The sequence below is a fragment of the Anthonomus grandis genome, chromosome 11 (genome assembly GCF_022605725.1).
Source record: "Anthonomus grandis grandis chromosome 11, icAntGran1.3, whole genome shotgun sequence".
Lineage (NCBI taxonomy): Eukaryota > Metazoa > Arthropoda > Insecta > Coleoptera > Curculionidae > Anthonomus > Anthonomus grandis.
The window spans coordinates 10130965-10144104 of record NC_065556.1 but is presented as its reverse complement, the minus strand read 5'-3'; the positions used below and the strand labels follow the sequence as shown (position 1 = coordinate 10144104).

At 31.1% G+C, this 13140-nt stretch overlaps 1 protein-coding gene across 2 annotated transcripts in view; it reads right to left on the bottom strand.

The window, feature by feature from the left end:
• Nucleotides 1-13140, bottom strand: part of LOC126741952 (tripartite motif-containing protein 3-like) — a 98328-nt gene that overhangs the window by 41058 nt on the left and 44130 nt on the right. For both annotated transcript variants that reach the window (XM_050448434.1, XM_050448433.1), the window contains exons 3-7: nucleotides 11239-11465; nucleotides 1878-2078; nucleotides 1606-1821; nucleotides 1350-1539; nucleotides 1141-1301 (exon numbers count right to left, since the gene is read on the bottom strand). In XM_050448434.1, the coding sequence (XP_050304391.1) occupies nucleotides 1141-1301; nucleotides 1350-1539; nucleotides 1606-1821; nucleotides 1878-2078; nucleotides 11239-11465 (995 nt within the window). The remainder of the gene's footprint in view (nucleotides 1-1140; nucleotides 1302-1349; nucleotides 1540-1605; nucleotides 1822-1877; nucleotides 2079-11238; nucleotides 11466-13140) is intronic.

The following is a 13140-nucleotide window of genomic DNA, read 5'->3' as shown; positions in this document are numbered from 1 at the left end:
AGGGTATTTTGCTTTAAAATTAATTTACTTGCATAGGCATTATCTAAGTGAAGATATTAAAAAAATGTTGTGTGACTCTTTAGTGCTGTCACAATGCAATTATTGCGATGTTGTTTACGGTTGGTGCCTAGACTATAATGACAGGTGCCGATTGCAAAAGTTTCAGAACTCATGTATTCGCCTAATTTTTGGCATACTCAGACATAATCGCGTTTCCCATAGACTTTCCGAGCTGGGGTGGTTAAATATGCAAAATCGTAGAGTTGCTCATTCACTTACTTTTTTTATAAAATTCTTAAATACCGTAGTCCACCTTACATATACCTTAAGATTACTTTTAGAAATGATGTTCACCATTTGGCTTAAGAAGAAACACAATTCATATTCCAAGACATAAGACTCAATTATTTAAAAGGTCCTTTTCCTATAATTTTGCATATCAGATGAACTCTTTGGGCATAAATTTTGAGTTGAGTTTGGTGTCTGTTCAGACTTTTCGCAGGGGAATGATGGTGCGTCTGATGAGTCAGCAGCTGTCTGCGGAAAATATTGAAGGGTCAATATTGTTAATTTGGGTATGGGTGGAGACTGAAAATTTGTGTTTAATGTGCGTGTTTTTCTTTGTTTTTATGTTGATGTTCTAAATTTTTTGGGTAGGTGTGTATAATTAAACTTTGTCTGTTACAAGCGTTTCTACATTTTTTTTTCTAGTTAGTTTTTTTAAGTTTTGGCCACAATGTTAAAGACCAGAATCTGCCTTGGCAGAATTCTGAATTTGTCGGCCTTTTATTTGCATAAAATAATAAATGTGTATTTCTTTCTCTTTTTTTATGTAGTTATGTTGAGTTTGCAAATAAAAAATATTTATTATTATTATTATTATTATAAAATACTAATTCGTAAAAAAGATGTATAGTTATTATCTAACCAAACGCGCCAAATTTCATTTAAATATCTAACGTAGTTTTGAAAATATAATAAAATTTAAATATTTTAATTAAAACTTTGGCATAACATTTTTCGAATATACCCTATAGAACGTAACACATAATTTTAAATTGAATCTTAATATCATAAAAAAGGAAAAAACGCCTTGTAGCGCATAGAATGGAGATTTGTTTATAACGGCCATTCACCTACCGCTATTATTTCAGCCTGTATCGGATCCCCACCCGTTTTCCTGGAATTACCATGATAGTCGACAGTATTTAGTGAAATACAAGTCTCAATCCCCGCAATTATGTTGTCCTCGATTTGGGCAGTGCATAAACTAGGAAACGTTGTGGAAGACCTAACTTTCCCTAAAAAAGTTGTATAAATAAGTGATCATATTTTAAATCTACACCTACCTAATATTCCTAAGTGCTGCTGAACTTGATCCAAACTATCATTAAGACTAAAATCACACGTGAGAAATGCGTTTTCTCTAGGCTCTCCTAAACTAAATGCCGTATCTAGTTTTTCAGTCAGTATTTCAATCTTCTGAGTAATATTGCGAACTTCAACTTGGTACTGCAGACCCTGGCATTCTTGCTCGACCTAAACACGTAACAAAATGATGTAAAATAAAAATTACGTTCACGTGTAAATTACGCATTTATTTACTTTATTTTTCTCATTTTCAATTAAGCCATGTTGCTCCTCTAACACTCGTTTCTTCTCGTTACACATTTGATTCACTTGATCCAACATCTCTTGCTTTCTTTTATCAACCGCTAATTGTATTAGCTGAAAAGTAGTATCGATCTGTTCCAAACATTTCTCTTTTGCCGTATTCAACCTGGCAAGTTCTGATGAAACTTGTTCTTGCGCTTGGCTTAACTAAAAAAATATTAGGAGTTATAGTCTTACGTATTACCCACATTTTTTAAACGCACCTTTGAAATACACTCGTTTGCTTTATATAACAAAATTTCTGACATGCGTTTGATGGCAATAGAGAATGGTATGATGTTGTGCTCAGAGCTACTAGTACTGTCATTGTGAGATCCTCCTGTACACAGCCTACAGAATACTGTGTCGCAAGTCTCGCAAAATCGCAGCTCTTGGTTGATGTGAACTGAACAGTTTGGAATTACCTATATATTAAGTAAAATTTGTATTGTGACTGTAATTCATGTTAATGTTTAAGAAATAGAAACATTCCTACAGCGGAGGGCTCTGTTAAGGAAAATGAAATACGAAGTAGAAGGAAATTATGTGTATTTCATTTTTCTTTTCCTAATTCCACTTAAGGTTTTAATTGAGTATTACAAAACTCTTTAAACGAAAATTAAGTCCATTCATTTTTAATACAATAATTTTCTTATATTATTATTTATTATACTTATTATATTGATTTTCGGTAAATCTCTCTGCATGAGGAGGCGGCTGCCGGTTTAGGCTTGGAGGAGAGGTTAATTATGTAGGTTACTAGGAACATCCTTAGCGAAGCACGTGTCGTGCATGAAACAAAGAGTGTTGGTCACTGGTAAAACTGTTTGTGATGTAAGGTGATTAATTACCTTTACATGTAATCTATTAACATTCCTACAATTATACTTAAAAAATAAACATATTTCCTACAAATAATTATAGGTAAAAGTTAAGTATTTTGCGATAGATGCAAATAGAACTACGTTTTCTATTTCAAAAGCAATTTAAGCAAATATTTGATCACATGAGTCCTAAGTAGACATAAAACCTTCTCTAAAAGAAATGCTACCAAACAATTCTAATTTTGGTGTCAAAATACCTGAAAATGTAGTACAAATTCTTAAAAAAAGGGAAATTGCCTATATAAGAAATGGTTCCGGTAGTAATAATAACACCACGCCAAATTCAACCGACGAAATAGAAGAGAGTGATATTACTGATACTGAAAGTACCTCTCAGCAGGGGCACGCAGAATTTAGAGGCTCAGAAATTCCTTAATTAGTCAGTGCCTTCATCACCTAGTTCTTAATTTTCAAGTACGTCTAAAGCATCGCAAACTACAATTTCTTAGTATTTTAATAACATTTCCTCTCAATAAAACAACAGGATTGATGAAATACTCGCAAGGGCTATTTATGTCTCAGGAGCCCCTTTAGATATGACAACGTAAAAAGTATGGTTAGATGTATTCAAAACAAGGAGATGCGCATATAAACCACCCTCTCGTTACCAGTTGTAAAATCCACTTTTCGAATCCGAGTACACTAGAGTAATTAAAAAATGTACTAAAGTACCTATCTTAAGCTTATAAATGGATGTAAGGTCAAATTGCAGAAATGATTCTATATCTAATTTTGTTATTAATATACCTCTTCCGGTATTTTATAAATCAAGATATACTAAAAATAACAGACATTTAGCAACAAATTGGAATACACATCTCTTTAAAATTTCCGGTGAAAACAAGATGAGGTTTCTTTGTTTCTTGTCTAAAAAGCTTTTTGGACACTAAATATTAATTGAAAAGTTGAGCCTTAGATGATAGCCCAGATATTTCTGATGTTCTTTTATCAAATACAGTACGCCTTCTAAAACGAATAGAACTGGTTACAAATAGAAGTAACATATGACTTGTTTCAGCCAATCTCTAAGTGGATAACATTTTTTTGAAGCTAACGAAGCTAACTAACCAATATCTACCAGCTTTTTTGAAATAGGGTTTGTATTATATAAAGTATAAAATTTAACGATAAAATAAATGTTTAAAATCCGTTCATTTTGCTGCTTACCTATAAGAACTAAACCAACGCGAGAATTTAACTAAAGCTGAAAATTTAACTGCATTTTTCTTCACAAGTAGATACTATTATGGAAGCACTCGCACAGCACAAAATTAGAGGTGGTAATACTTTTGCTAAGGAACTAGTAATTACCAGCAAAAAATCTATATCTGGGCCTGTTTGGTAGGCAGGAATTTGCTTCAGTTCTAAAATAAGTACATTGGCTGTAGACATTTCTAATATACCATTTCCAACAGCTGCAACCGAAAGAAGCTTTAGTACTTATGGATTTATTCATCGGCAAAGAAGAAACAGACTTACCGTGGAAAGGGCAGGAAAACTAACTTATAATGCCCTATATTTTTAAAATTTACTAAATAAAGATCATTCAAGAATAGTAGAAGCTACTGAGGACGAAATAGAAAAAAGATATCTGTTTCGAAGTTATAGACTTGACTCTTTAAATTATTGAAACTTTATTAATTTAACTATTAACTTTAATTATTAAAAGAGAAAGGAGAATCAGATAACGAGGTTGGGGATAATGATGATGATGATTTACCATTATTCACTTTATTACGTAGTCAAAAAACAACAAGAATGTTTTTTTAACTAGTTGTAATTTTGAAACAAAAAAACTTCTATTGTTTCAAAAGATTTTTTTTTTTTTTATATATTACCAATTTTATATTACCGATTTTTAAATTACCTGTAGTTTTAGATCACTATAAATTTAAAACTATACAAAGATAAAATATTTTTTTTATCAAGTTTAATTTTAAAATTTTACAAAAAAGTATACATAAATAATAAGAAAATAAAATATTAAAAAAGGAATATATGTAACTAAAAAAGAAAAATTAAAAACCGATAAAAAATTTTAGGAAATATTTTTGTTAATATTAAAAAAAAAATCACGAAAATAATTAGTTCAAAGCACGGCCAGGATATACATTATACAGTGCTTTTCTTTGAAGTCCCCCCCCCCATTTATTTTTTGAACGGGTCAAAAAAAAATTTTGAAACTTGGCATAAGTAAATTGGTCTATAGATACTATTTTTCACTGTAAACTAGGTAGTTGTAAATTCCAAGATGGCGGCTGGGCAACATCTTGAGAAAAAAATTTAAATAGAAAGGGGGGTCGTGTGGTACCTCATTTTAAAGGTCTCAATGAGTACTTTATAACCCTGAAATATTAGACCCATATCTTAACTCGTTTCAAAATGGCGGCCTAATAAAAAAGTATTTTTTTTTATTTTAACGTTTTACATTTTTATGATTTTTGAATAGGTAAAAATCAGTGTACGAAAATAAATGCGTCACTATTTTATTTTGACATAAAAACGATAGTTCTAAATGTCAAAATAACACATAAGCGCCATCTTGAATAAATGCATTAAATAGAAATCTTGTGTTACCTCATTCAAAAAGGTTTTATTGAGTACTTTTAATATTTATTACATGGACTCGGTGGACTCCGTTTTGACCTGTCTAAAAGTAACAGCCAAAAAAATACACTGTTGCGATTTTATTAACGTTTTTAATAGAATACAATGAAATACTAATTTACAATTAGCATTTAAACAATTTATCAAAAGAAAAACAATATTTGATTTAAAAGATGCTGGAAATCATTTCCTTGTACCTCTTGACACATAAATAACCTATCTGAAAATTCACGTCGAACATTTTCAAATACATCTGCCTCAATATTTTGACAAATGTTAGTGATTCTTTGTCGTAGCTCAAAAATTGAGGCAGGTTCTGTTTCGTATACCTTTTGCTTTAAGTATCCCCACAAAAAAAGTCTAGCGGCGTTAAATCTGGTGACCGAGCTGGCCATTCAATACCGAGTCCATGTAATAAATATTAAAAGTACTCAATAAAACCTTTTAAATGAGGTAACACAAGATTTCTATTTAATGCATTTATTCAAGATGGCGCTTATGTGTTATTTTGACATTTAGAACTGTCGTTTTTATGTCAAAATATAATAGTGACGCATTTATTTTCGTACACTGATTTTTACCTATTCAAAAATCATAAAAATGTAAAACGTTAAAATAAAAAAAAATACTTTTTTATTAGGCCGCCATTTTGAAACGAGTTAAGATATGGGTCTAATATTTCAGGGTTATAAAGTACTCATTGAGACCTTTAAAATGAGGTACCACACGACCCCCCTTTCTATTTAAAATTTTTTCTCAAGATGTCGCCCAGCCGCCATCTTGGAATTTACAACTACCTAGTTTACAGTGAAAAATAGTATCTATAGACCAATTTACTTATGCCAAGTTTCAAAAAATTTTTTTGACCCGTTCAAAAAATAAATGGGGGGGGGGACTTCAAAGAAAAGCACTGTATATTACATATATAAATAAACTATTACCACTACCTATATCTAATTTCCTATAATATTCTATGGTATTTATCAACTAGGCATTTAATTTTATATATTTACCCATAAACTAATAATACTGGTTTGAGATAAAGAAACTTGCTTGATTTAAAAAGACTATAGTAAATAGCTATGGTTACATATTTTGTATTTTAAGGGTAATTTTATATTTTTAAATGCGTTTTAAAATTTGGGCTACCCAAAAAATTATATAATTAACAACTAATTATTTTGCAATATTTAAAATATAAGTAGAAGGCATTTTAACCGATAGTTTTTGATGTACCCGGTTCTTAGCCTGCCAATAAGCTTAATAATTAATATGCAGAAATACTATAAACTTAAAAAAAAATCTGAACTAACTGAAACTGTCTGAAGGAATTTTATTATTATCATTGTCCGTTGTAGTTCATTTATGATCTATGTTACTTTTAGACATTTTATCGTGAAACGATTTTTTGAGAACTTGCTTTAAATGATTGGTATTTTTACTTCTATTACATTTTATAGCTCACTGTTAAAAAAAGTGGACTGTATTTATTATTAAAAAAGGAACGTGTTGTGAGACCTTACTTGGTTTTCACTCAGACTGCCTTTTCACTCGCGTTAGATGGCCAATTTTTAATTTTAAAAGTTTATTTTATTTAGGTTATCCCATAAATGCGGGATTGTGGTGGGCAGTACTAGCTTGGGTTGCGATACACTTGTTCGGCGACTTGAGAGTGAGCTGCGTTGGCTACGCTGGACGTGCACTTTTTTTAAGGCCTCAAAACATTTTTTTAAACGCATTTTCATAGGAATAATATATTAACAAAACTACAGTATTGTGCGTAAATATAGCAACATTCTTGTTTCGCATTTATTTTATCAGTGAAATATCGATTTACCTGCTGTAATTGTTGTTATTTTTGAAACTCAGAATTAACTTAAAAAGGGTCGCTCAAAAACCGTCTCTGGTGATGTAAGAAAAATTATTGTGGAGCATTACGAAAATGGTGTTAGGCAGAGTGACATTGCAAGAAGCTTACGGCTTCACAGGTCAATCGTATCCAGAGTTTGCAAAAAATTTCGCCTTACTGGAACATAAATATGCTAAAAAAATAGAAAATTTGCATTTTTCCTTTCAACTAACAAAAAAAATGTGACATGTGATACATCATTGAATTTGTAATAAAAAATGGAATCAGATACAGGGTGTACTTTCTTTTCGCGCCATATAAAAAAATAAAGTTGATGATGGTTTCTCGAAAACGAAACGTCGGATATAAAATTTAAAAGCGCCATCACGTACTACATTGAAAGTGTCAATGAAAAAGTGTCAATAGTTTTTTGCACAACTTTTTCCTAATTTAACCGAAGCTGTATCTCCAACAGGTACCGAGATCCCCATGCTTAGGATCCTTATCTTGGACACCCTGTATAAACCTTACTTATAAAATAGATACTAAAAGATCTATAACATGAAAGTTCAATGTTGCTATCTTTTTGCACAATACTGTATATAATGAGCCAAGTACTGTATATAATGAGAACAATTAAGTTGAGTATTTTATGACACAATTTTATTATAATGGGATTTTTTTCTTATTTATAGTTTACGTCAGCGCAGTTAATATAATTATCAATAGAAAAAAATTACGTAGAGCATTGCTGATTGACAATGATATTTTAAACTAATTTTAAAAAATTCCGCTGTTAAAATTATCAGAGTATTTCTCGAAATTGACGTTCATCTTGTAAAATAGAAATCGGAAATAATAGACTCAAAATGTCCAAATTAGTATTTGCGTATTTGCTAGTGTTTAAAAAAAAAAACTTTTTTTTTAAATCGGAAAAAAAAAACGCGAAAAAAACTGTTTTTTTTCGAAAAAAACCGTTTTAATTGGAAAAATTGTTTTTTTTTTATAGCTAGCTATAAATAAAATTTTTGACCTCCAAAGTTGTCATTTTGACCACTAGATGCCTATATTAATTATAGAAAACGTATAGTATAGTATAAAATTGATTGTTGCAAAAAACTTTAACTGCTGTTTACTTACACTCAAAATCACATTTTACGGATACCACTTCAGCTTTGAAACCCTCATATTTATTAATGTGTAGAAGAGAAACAATAACAAATCAGTTTATTTTTTACTATTATTGTCATCGAGTATCGACAACATATTTATTTCAATGACGTAGTACTGCTCCTTAGTTGCCCCTTTGATTTATTTACTGAAGGAGGAACTTTAAGATAATTGCAAAAATAATCTGACAATCAATTTGTTATTATTGTGTTAAAAGTGTTGTGACGGTTATTGTAGGTAAGTTTTTCATATTTTTAAACTGTACTGCTAAAGAATATTACTGAAACTGTAAAATAAACCCAAAAGTACGCTAAATTTTATGTAAGGTTATGTTTACGTTTCTACACAGTTTAAGAGAAGAAAACCATATAGCATTTTTTTGTTTCCTAATAAATCTAATATTAAAATTATTATTATTTTAAATATTGGATTTTGATGTGTAGATTAAATTATAGAATCTTAATAATTTTTTTTTTAATGGAATGGTAACAGAATATGGCATTATTTTAATTTTTTTTTAAATTTTAGCCACAAGATGCCTAGGCAAAAGTTAGACGTTTGGAAATATTATAAGACTACTAAAAGTGGTGAAAACAAAAATATAGTAATTTGCAAGTTTTTCTCACAGACCTATTCGTTTCCAAATGGTACGCGAATGAGCAACCACTTATTAAAATGTTTAAAGTGTCCAGAGAAAATTAAGGAATCACTAGGCTCAATGTCTGCACAGGGTAATGACTGTACTTGAGTTTTAATGCGCATTATTTGCATCATATTTACTTCATTTTAGGTAAGCTCAATCGTGGGTCTTGTAGTGGTGTTGATGTTGATGCTGGAGGCAGCACTGGAAACGTTAAGGACATTAATCTTATGACCGGCAGGAAGATCATTAAACACTCACGTATGGAACAATCGAGCATAATATAATTCACAGATCGAATCTCAAAGAAGGAGCAAATATCAGTAGATGCCGCCTTTGCAAGAGCTATTTATGCTGGGGCCTTACCGCTTTCCATTTTTTCTAAAAACCCTTTGTGGAATGTCGCATTTAATATTTTGCGGCGATCCTTTAAACCACCGATTTTACATAGTTTACGGAAACCATTACTAGAAGCAGAATATGCTCGTATTATGAAATTAGCCGAAGAGAAGGTTCAGAACTCTCAATGTTTAACTCTCATATCAGATGGTTGGACTAATATTCGTGGAGATGGAGTAGTAAATTTTCTCTTAGCCACCCCCGACGTTGTATTTTACAAATCCATTGAGCCCGGAGAAAATAGAGAAACTGGACAATATATTGGGCAACAATTCGTTAATGTTATTAATGATTTTGGAAGCGCAAATGTTTTGTTAATAGTCACAGATAATGCTAGCAATATGAGAGTTGCATGGAATATGGTCAGATCTGAGTTTCCTCACATCTTTACGATCGGATGTGTTGCTCACGGGCTCAGTTTATTAGCAAAAGACATTATGAGGATTCCTCGGATATCCGATGTAAGAAATAAGGCTAAAACGGTTGTAAAAAACATTAAAAACAAACGAGTTTCCCTTGCAGTATTTCGCAAAAAACAAAAGGAAAAGTATGGAAATAAAGCCGTTGCTTTAAAAATGCCAAATCCAACCAGATTTGCAGGAGACGAGATTCTTTTCAGCTCCTTAAAACTTAACAAAGCTGCCTTACAAGAAACTGTAATTTCGGAAGACGTAAAAATAGAAGATTCAGTACGAAGAGAAATCCTTGGCGATACGTTCTGGCAAGATATTACTATAGCAGAAGAACTTCTGAAGCCTATTGCCAGGGGTATAAAAGTTTTAGAGGGATATTCTCCTAATTTATCACTTGTTCCAAGAGTGTTAATGGACATAAAAGTTTAAACAATCAATAGCCTAAAAAGGCATTCATCATTAATAAATAGCAGTACTTCAAATACTATACTGAAACAAGTAGCAAAAAGAATTGACTTTTGCTGTAAGAATCTACACAAGGCCGTTTATTTTGTAGATCCTCGATTTAGAGGAGAGGGTCTTTCAGGCGAAGATTGCCTGGACTGCCTTGAAGTTATTAAAAATATTTCAAATCATATTGATCTACCAGCTGATAAGGTGATTGCCAATGCGGCTATGTATAAATCAAAATCAGGTTTTTACGGAAGACCAATTTTGTGGGAAGTTGCAAGTCAAAACGATTGTGATCCAGTATCATGGTGGAAAGGTCTCTGTGCAAACCAACTACTGCAACCAATAGCAACTAGGTTACTACAATTAATCCCATCATCGGCAGCCTTTGAAAGAAACTGGTCAACTTCAAAATTCACTCAAAAAAAAAAAGAAATCGATTGTTAGGTAAACGAGTGGAAAAATTAGTAGCCATTAGAAGCAACCTGTACCTTACTCAATGAGAACATCGAAAAAAAAATGTTCCAGCGAAGATTGCCTGTATTACTTACAAATGGAGGCCGCTTCTTTGGTCATCGATTATGATGATGATGACCAATTACTCTGTTAATATACCTCAAACGAGGCCCCTAATCTTGAAGATTCATTTGGTTCAGAAGATTCAGAACTAGAATCTAGTTTTGAATGTTCTGATTCTGATGAATCTTCATAATTTAATTAATTTACTTATTTCTTATTTTTGTTGTAGTTCCTGTTGTGATTCTCTCTAGAGTGCATTTTAAGTTTTTGTTTTTTGTATTTTAGTTGCTTTTGTTTTGTAAAGAGAGAAAAAAAAAATTGAATTTTTCCTTTTTTTGGTTTTTTTCAACACTTCCGGAATAAAACAGGAAAAAAAACGTTTTTTTTTTCGGGCTGTTAAAACACCCCTATTTGCTTAATCAAACAGACAGCGACTCAAAAGGTATTAGACAAAAAAAATTACTTAATTAAATAATGCAAAGAACAATATTATTTACACTACAAAATTTACGACTTTTAATTTAAAATAATGAATATACGAGAATTATAAAAATAATTGTATTTTACTATATTATTATAAGTTAGGCTTACTTGACGTGTTTTAAACGTATATAATATAAAAACTCATATATTTATATAAAAAATCCTACTTACTTCGCGCCTTTGCCTGGACATTAAATCCAACAGTTGATTTACTAAAAATGAGGGCGGTAGTGCACTTACTCCCCCTCTAGGAATAGTAATCAACTCCCGACAAATTGGACATCGAAAGGATCCGGTGTCTCTAGTTTGTGAAGCTGCAATCCTGGTGAGACAATGCAGACACACTGTATGTGAACACTGGAGTAACTTTGGAGTGTGTTCGTTTCCATCGTACATACCTAATAATATTTAAATTAATTTAAAAAAAAGAACAAACAGGATTCTTCAAATTTTAGTTTAGCATAATAAAAACTTAATTAATTAATACTCCTTCTATAAGTCTGAATATATAGTTACACAAATATTCTTATATTTTTATCCGAGTAATTGAGCGAAGTTACTCTGTTATAAATGATGATTCTGAAAAATCTCTTACTCTACAAATAATAAGAAAATTGTCATTTAACGGCAACTTAAAAAACAACTAATTATTTTACCAAAATTAAATAAATCATTTTTAATTTTATGAAATAGTTTCCGATAAGTAAACAATATCTGAAAATAATATCACTGTAATCATACAGAGTCTTAATTATTTTAGTAATTTTAACGCAAAAAGTTCAAACAAAATCTCGTAAAAGCCGTTCGCAACGGCAGGGTTGTCAAATTTATTGTACACTTCACATCATCTGCAGCATCAACGCTCTAAAAGTATGCCCTCCCACTCAAAGCGAATTAATTAAAAAATGTGCTGAAATAGTTTAAAAAAGTAAAAAATTCAAAATTCAAGTAAAAAAAAGCAAGATATTATTCAATATTACTTGACATAGGAACAACTATCATTGTGCATCCGTTATGTGAAAAGTTAGTGGTTTAACAGCCTAAGCCTAATAATAATAGCCTAATAATACTATTTTGACGACATTAAATAAAAGTTTATTATATATTTTTATTAAGTATATTAGAATGTCGTCATTACGAACTAGTGTATTAGAAAATATTATGAAAAGCAATGCTGAGGGGAAGTGCCACAAAATATTACTTGGTTTATGCGATACACGCGGGACAGAAAAGCACGAAACGGTTCTCAGTTTTGTAAAATTATATGAGTACATAGTTGAAGCTCTCAAACGCCTCAAGAAGAATCTAATAGAGACACTACTGTTCAGGATTTACAACTCCTTTCTACCATTACAAATTCAGAATTCATTATCGCTATCGTAACTCTTAACAAAGTATTTAGTTTGCACTTTGCATAAAAAATTTAACAAAAATTCTTCAATCAATAGATCTTGTGGCGAGCAGGTTGATATAATAGTGGAATCGAACAAAAAAGCAGAAAATCTGGTCTTAAATATGGGTGGTCAAATAAAGCCTAATCTGCAAATCACCAAACTCAGAGTGGAAATTTTCCAGCCCAAAACACAGAGCAATACTACCTTAGAAATGTGTACATTCCATTTATTGAAAAAAAAAGTAGTATTTCAATTAAAAGACCTCTTTTCAGAACATTATAAATTAATTGGTCAATTACAGAAAAATGTTTGGCGTCTAAAGATAAACCTGAAATGTTTAAAGAGATTTGTGAATTCGACGAAAAAAGTTGCTTTATTTTCGGCAGGGTTTCATATCTCGCATGTATGTGCATACGAACGACTTAACAGCTTAGCGCTAACGTCACGTAAGATAAGATATTATTATTAGTTGCGAAGATTTTTTTCTAAACAAAAGTTGAATGTTTGGGTTGGTTTTTTGGGCGATCATATTATAGGGCAGTGTTGTTACTTTTTGAAATAATTTATCAAAGTCAAACAAGTGTCAAATTAAAAAAAAGGTATTCCTCTTATTTACCTTAATAACAGTAGTAGATTTAACTACCGAAACGTTGGTTAAAATTATGTCTTTTTATTCAAT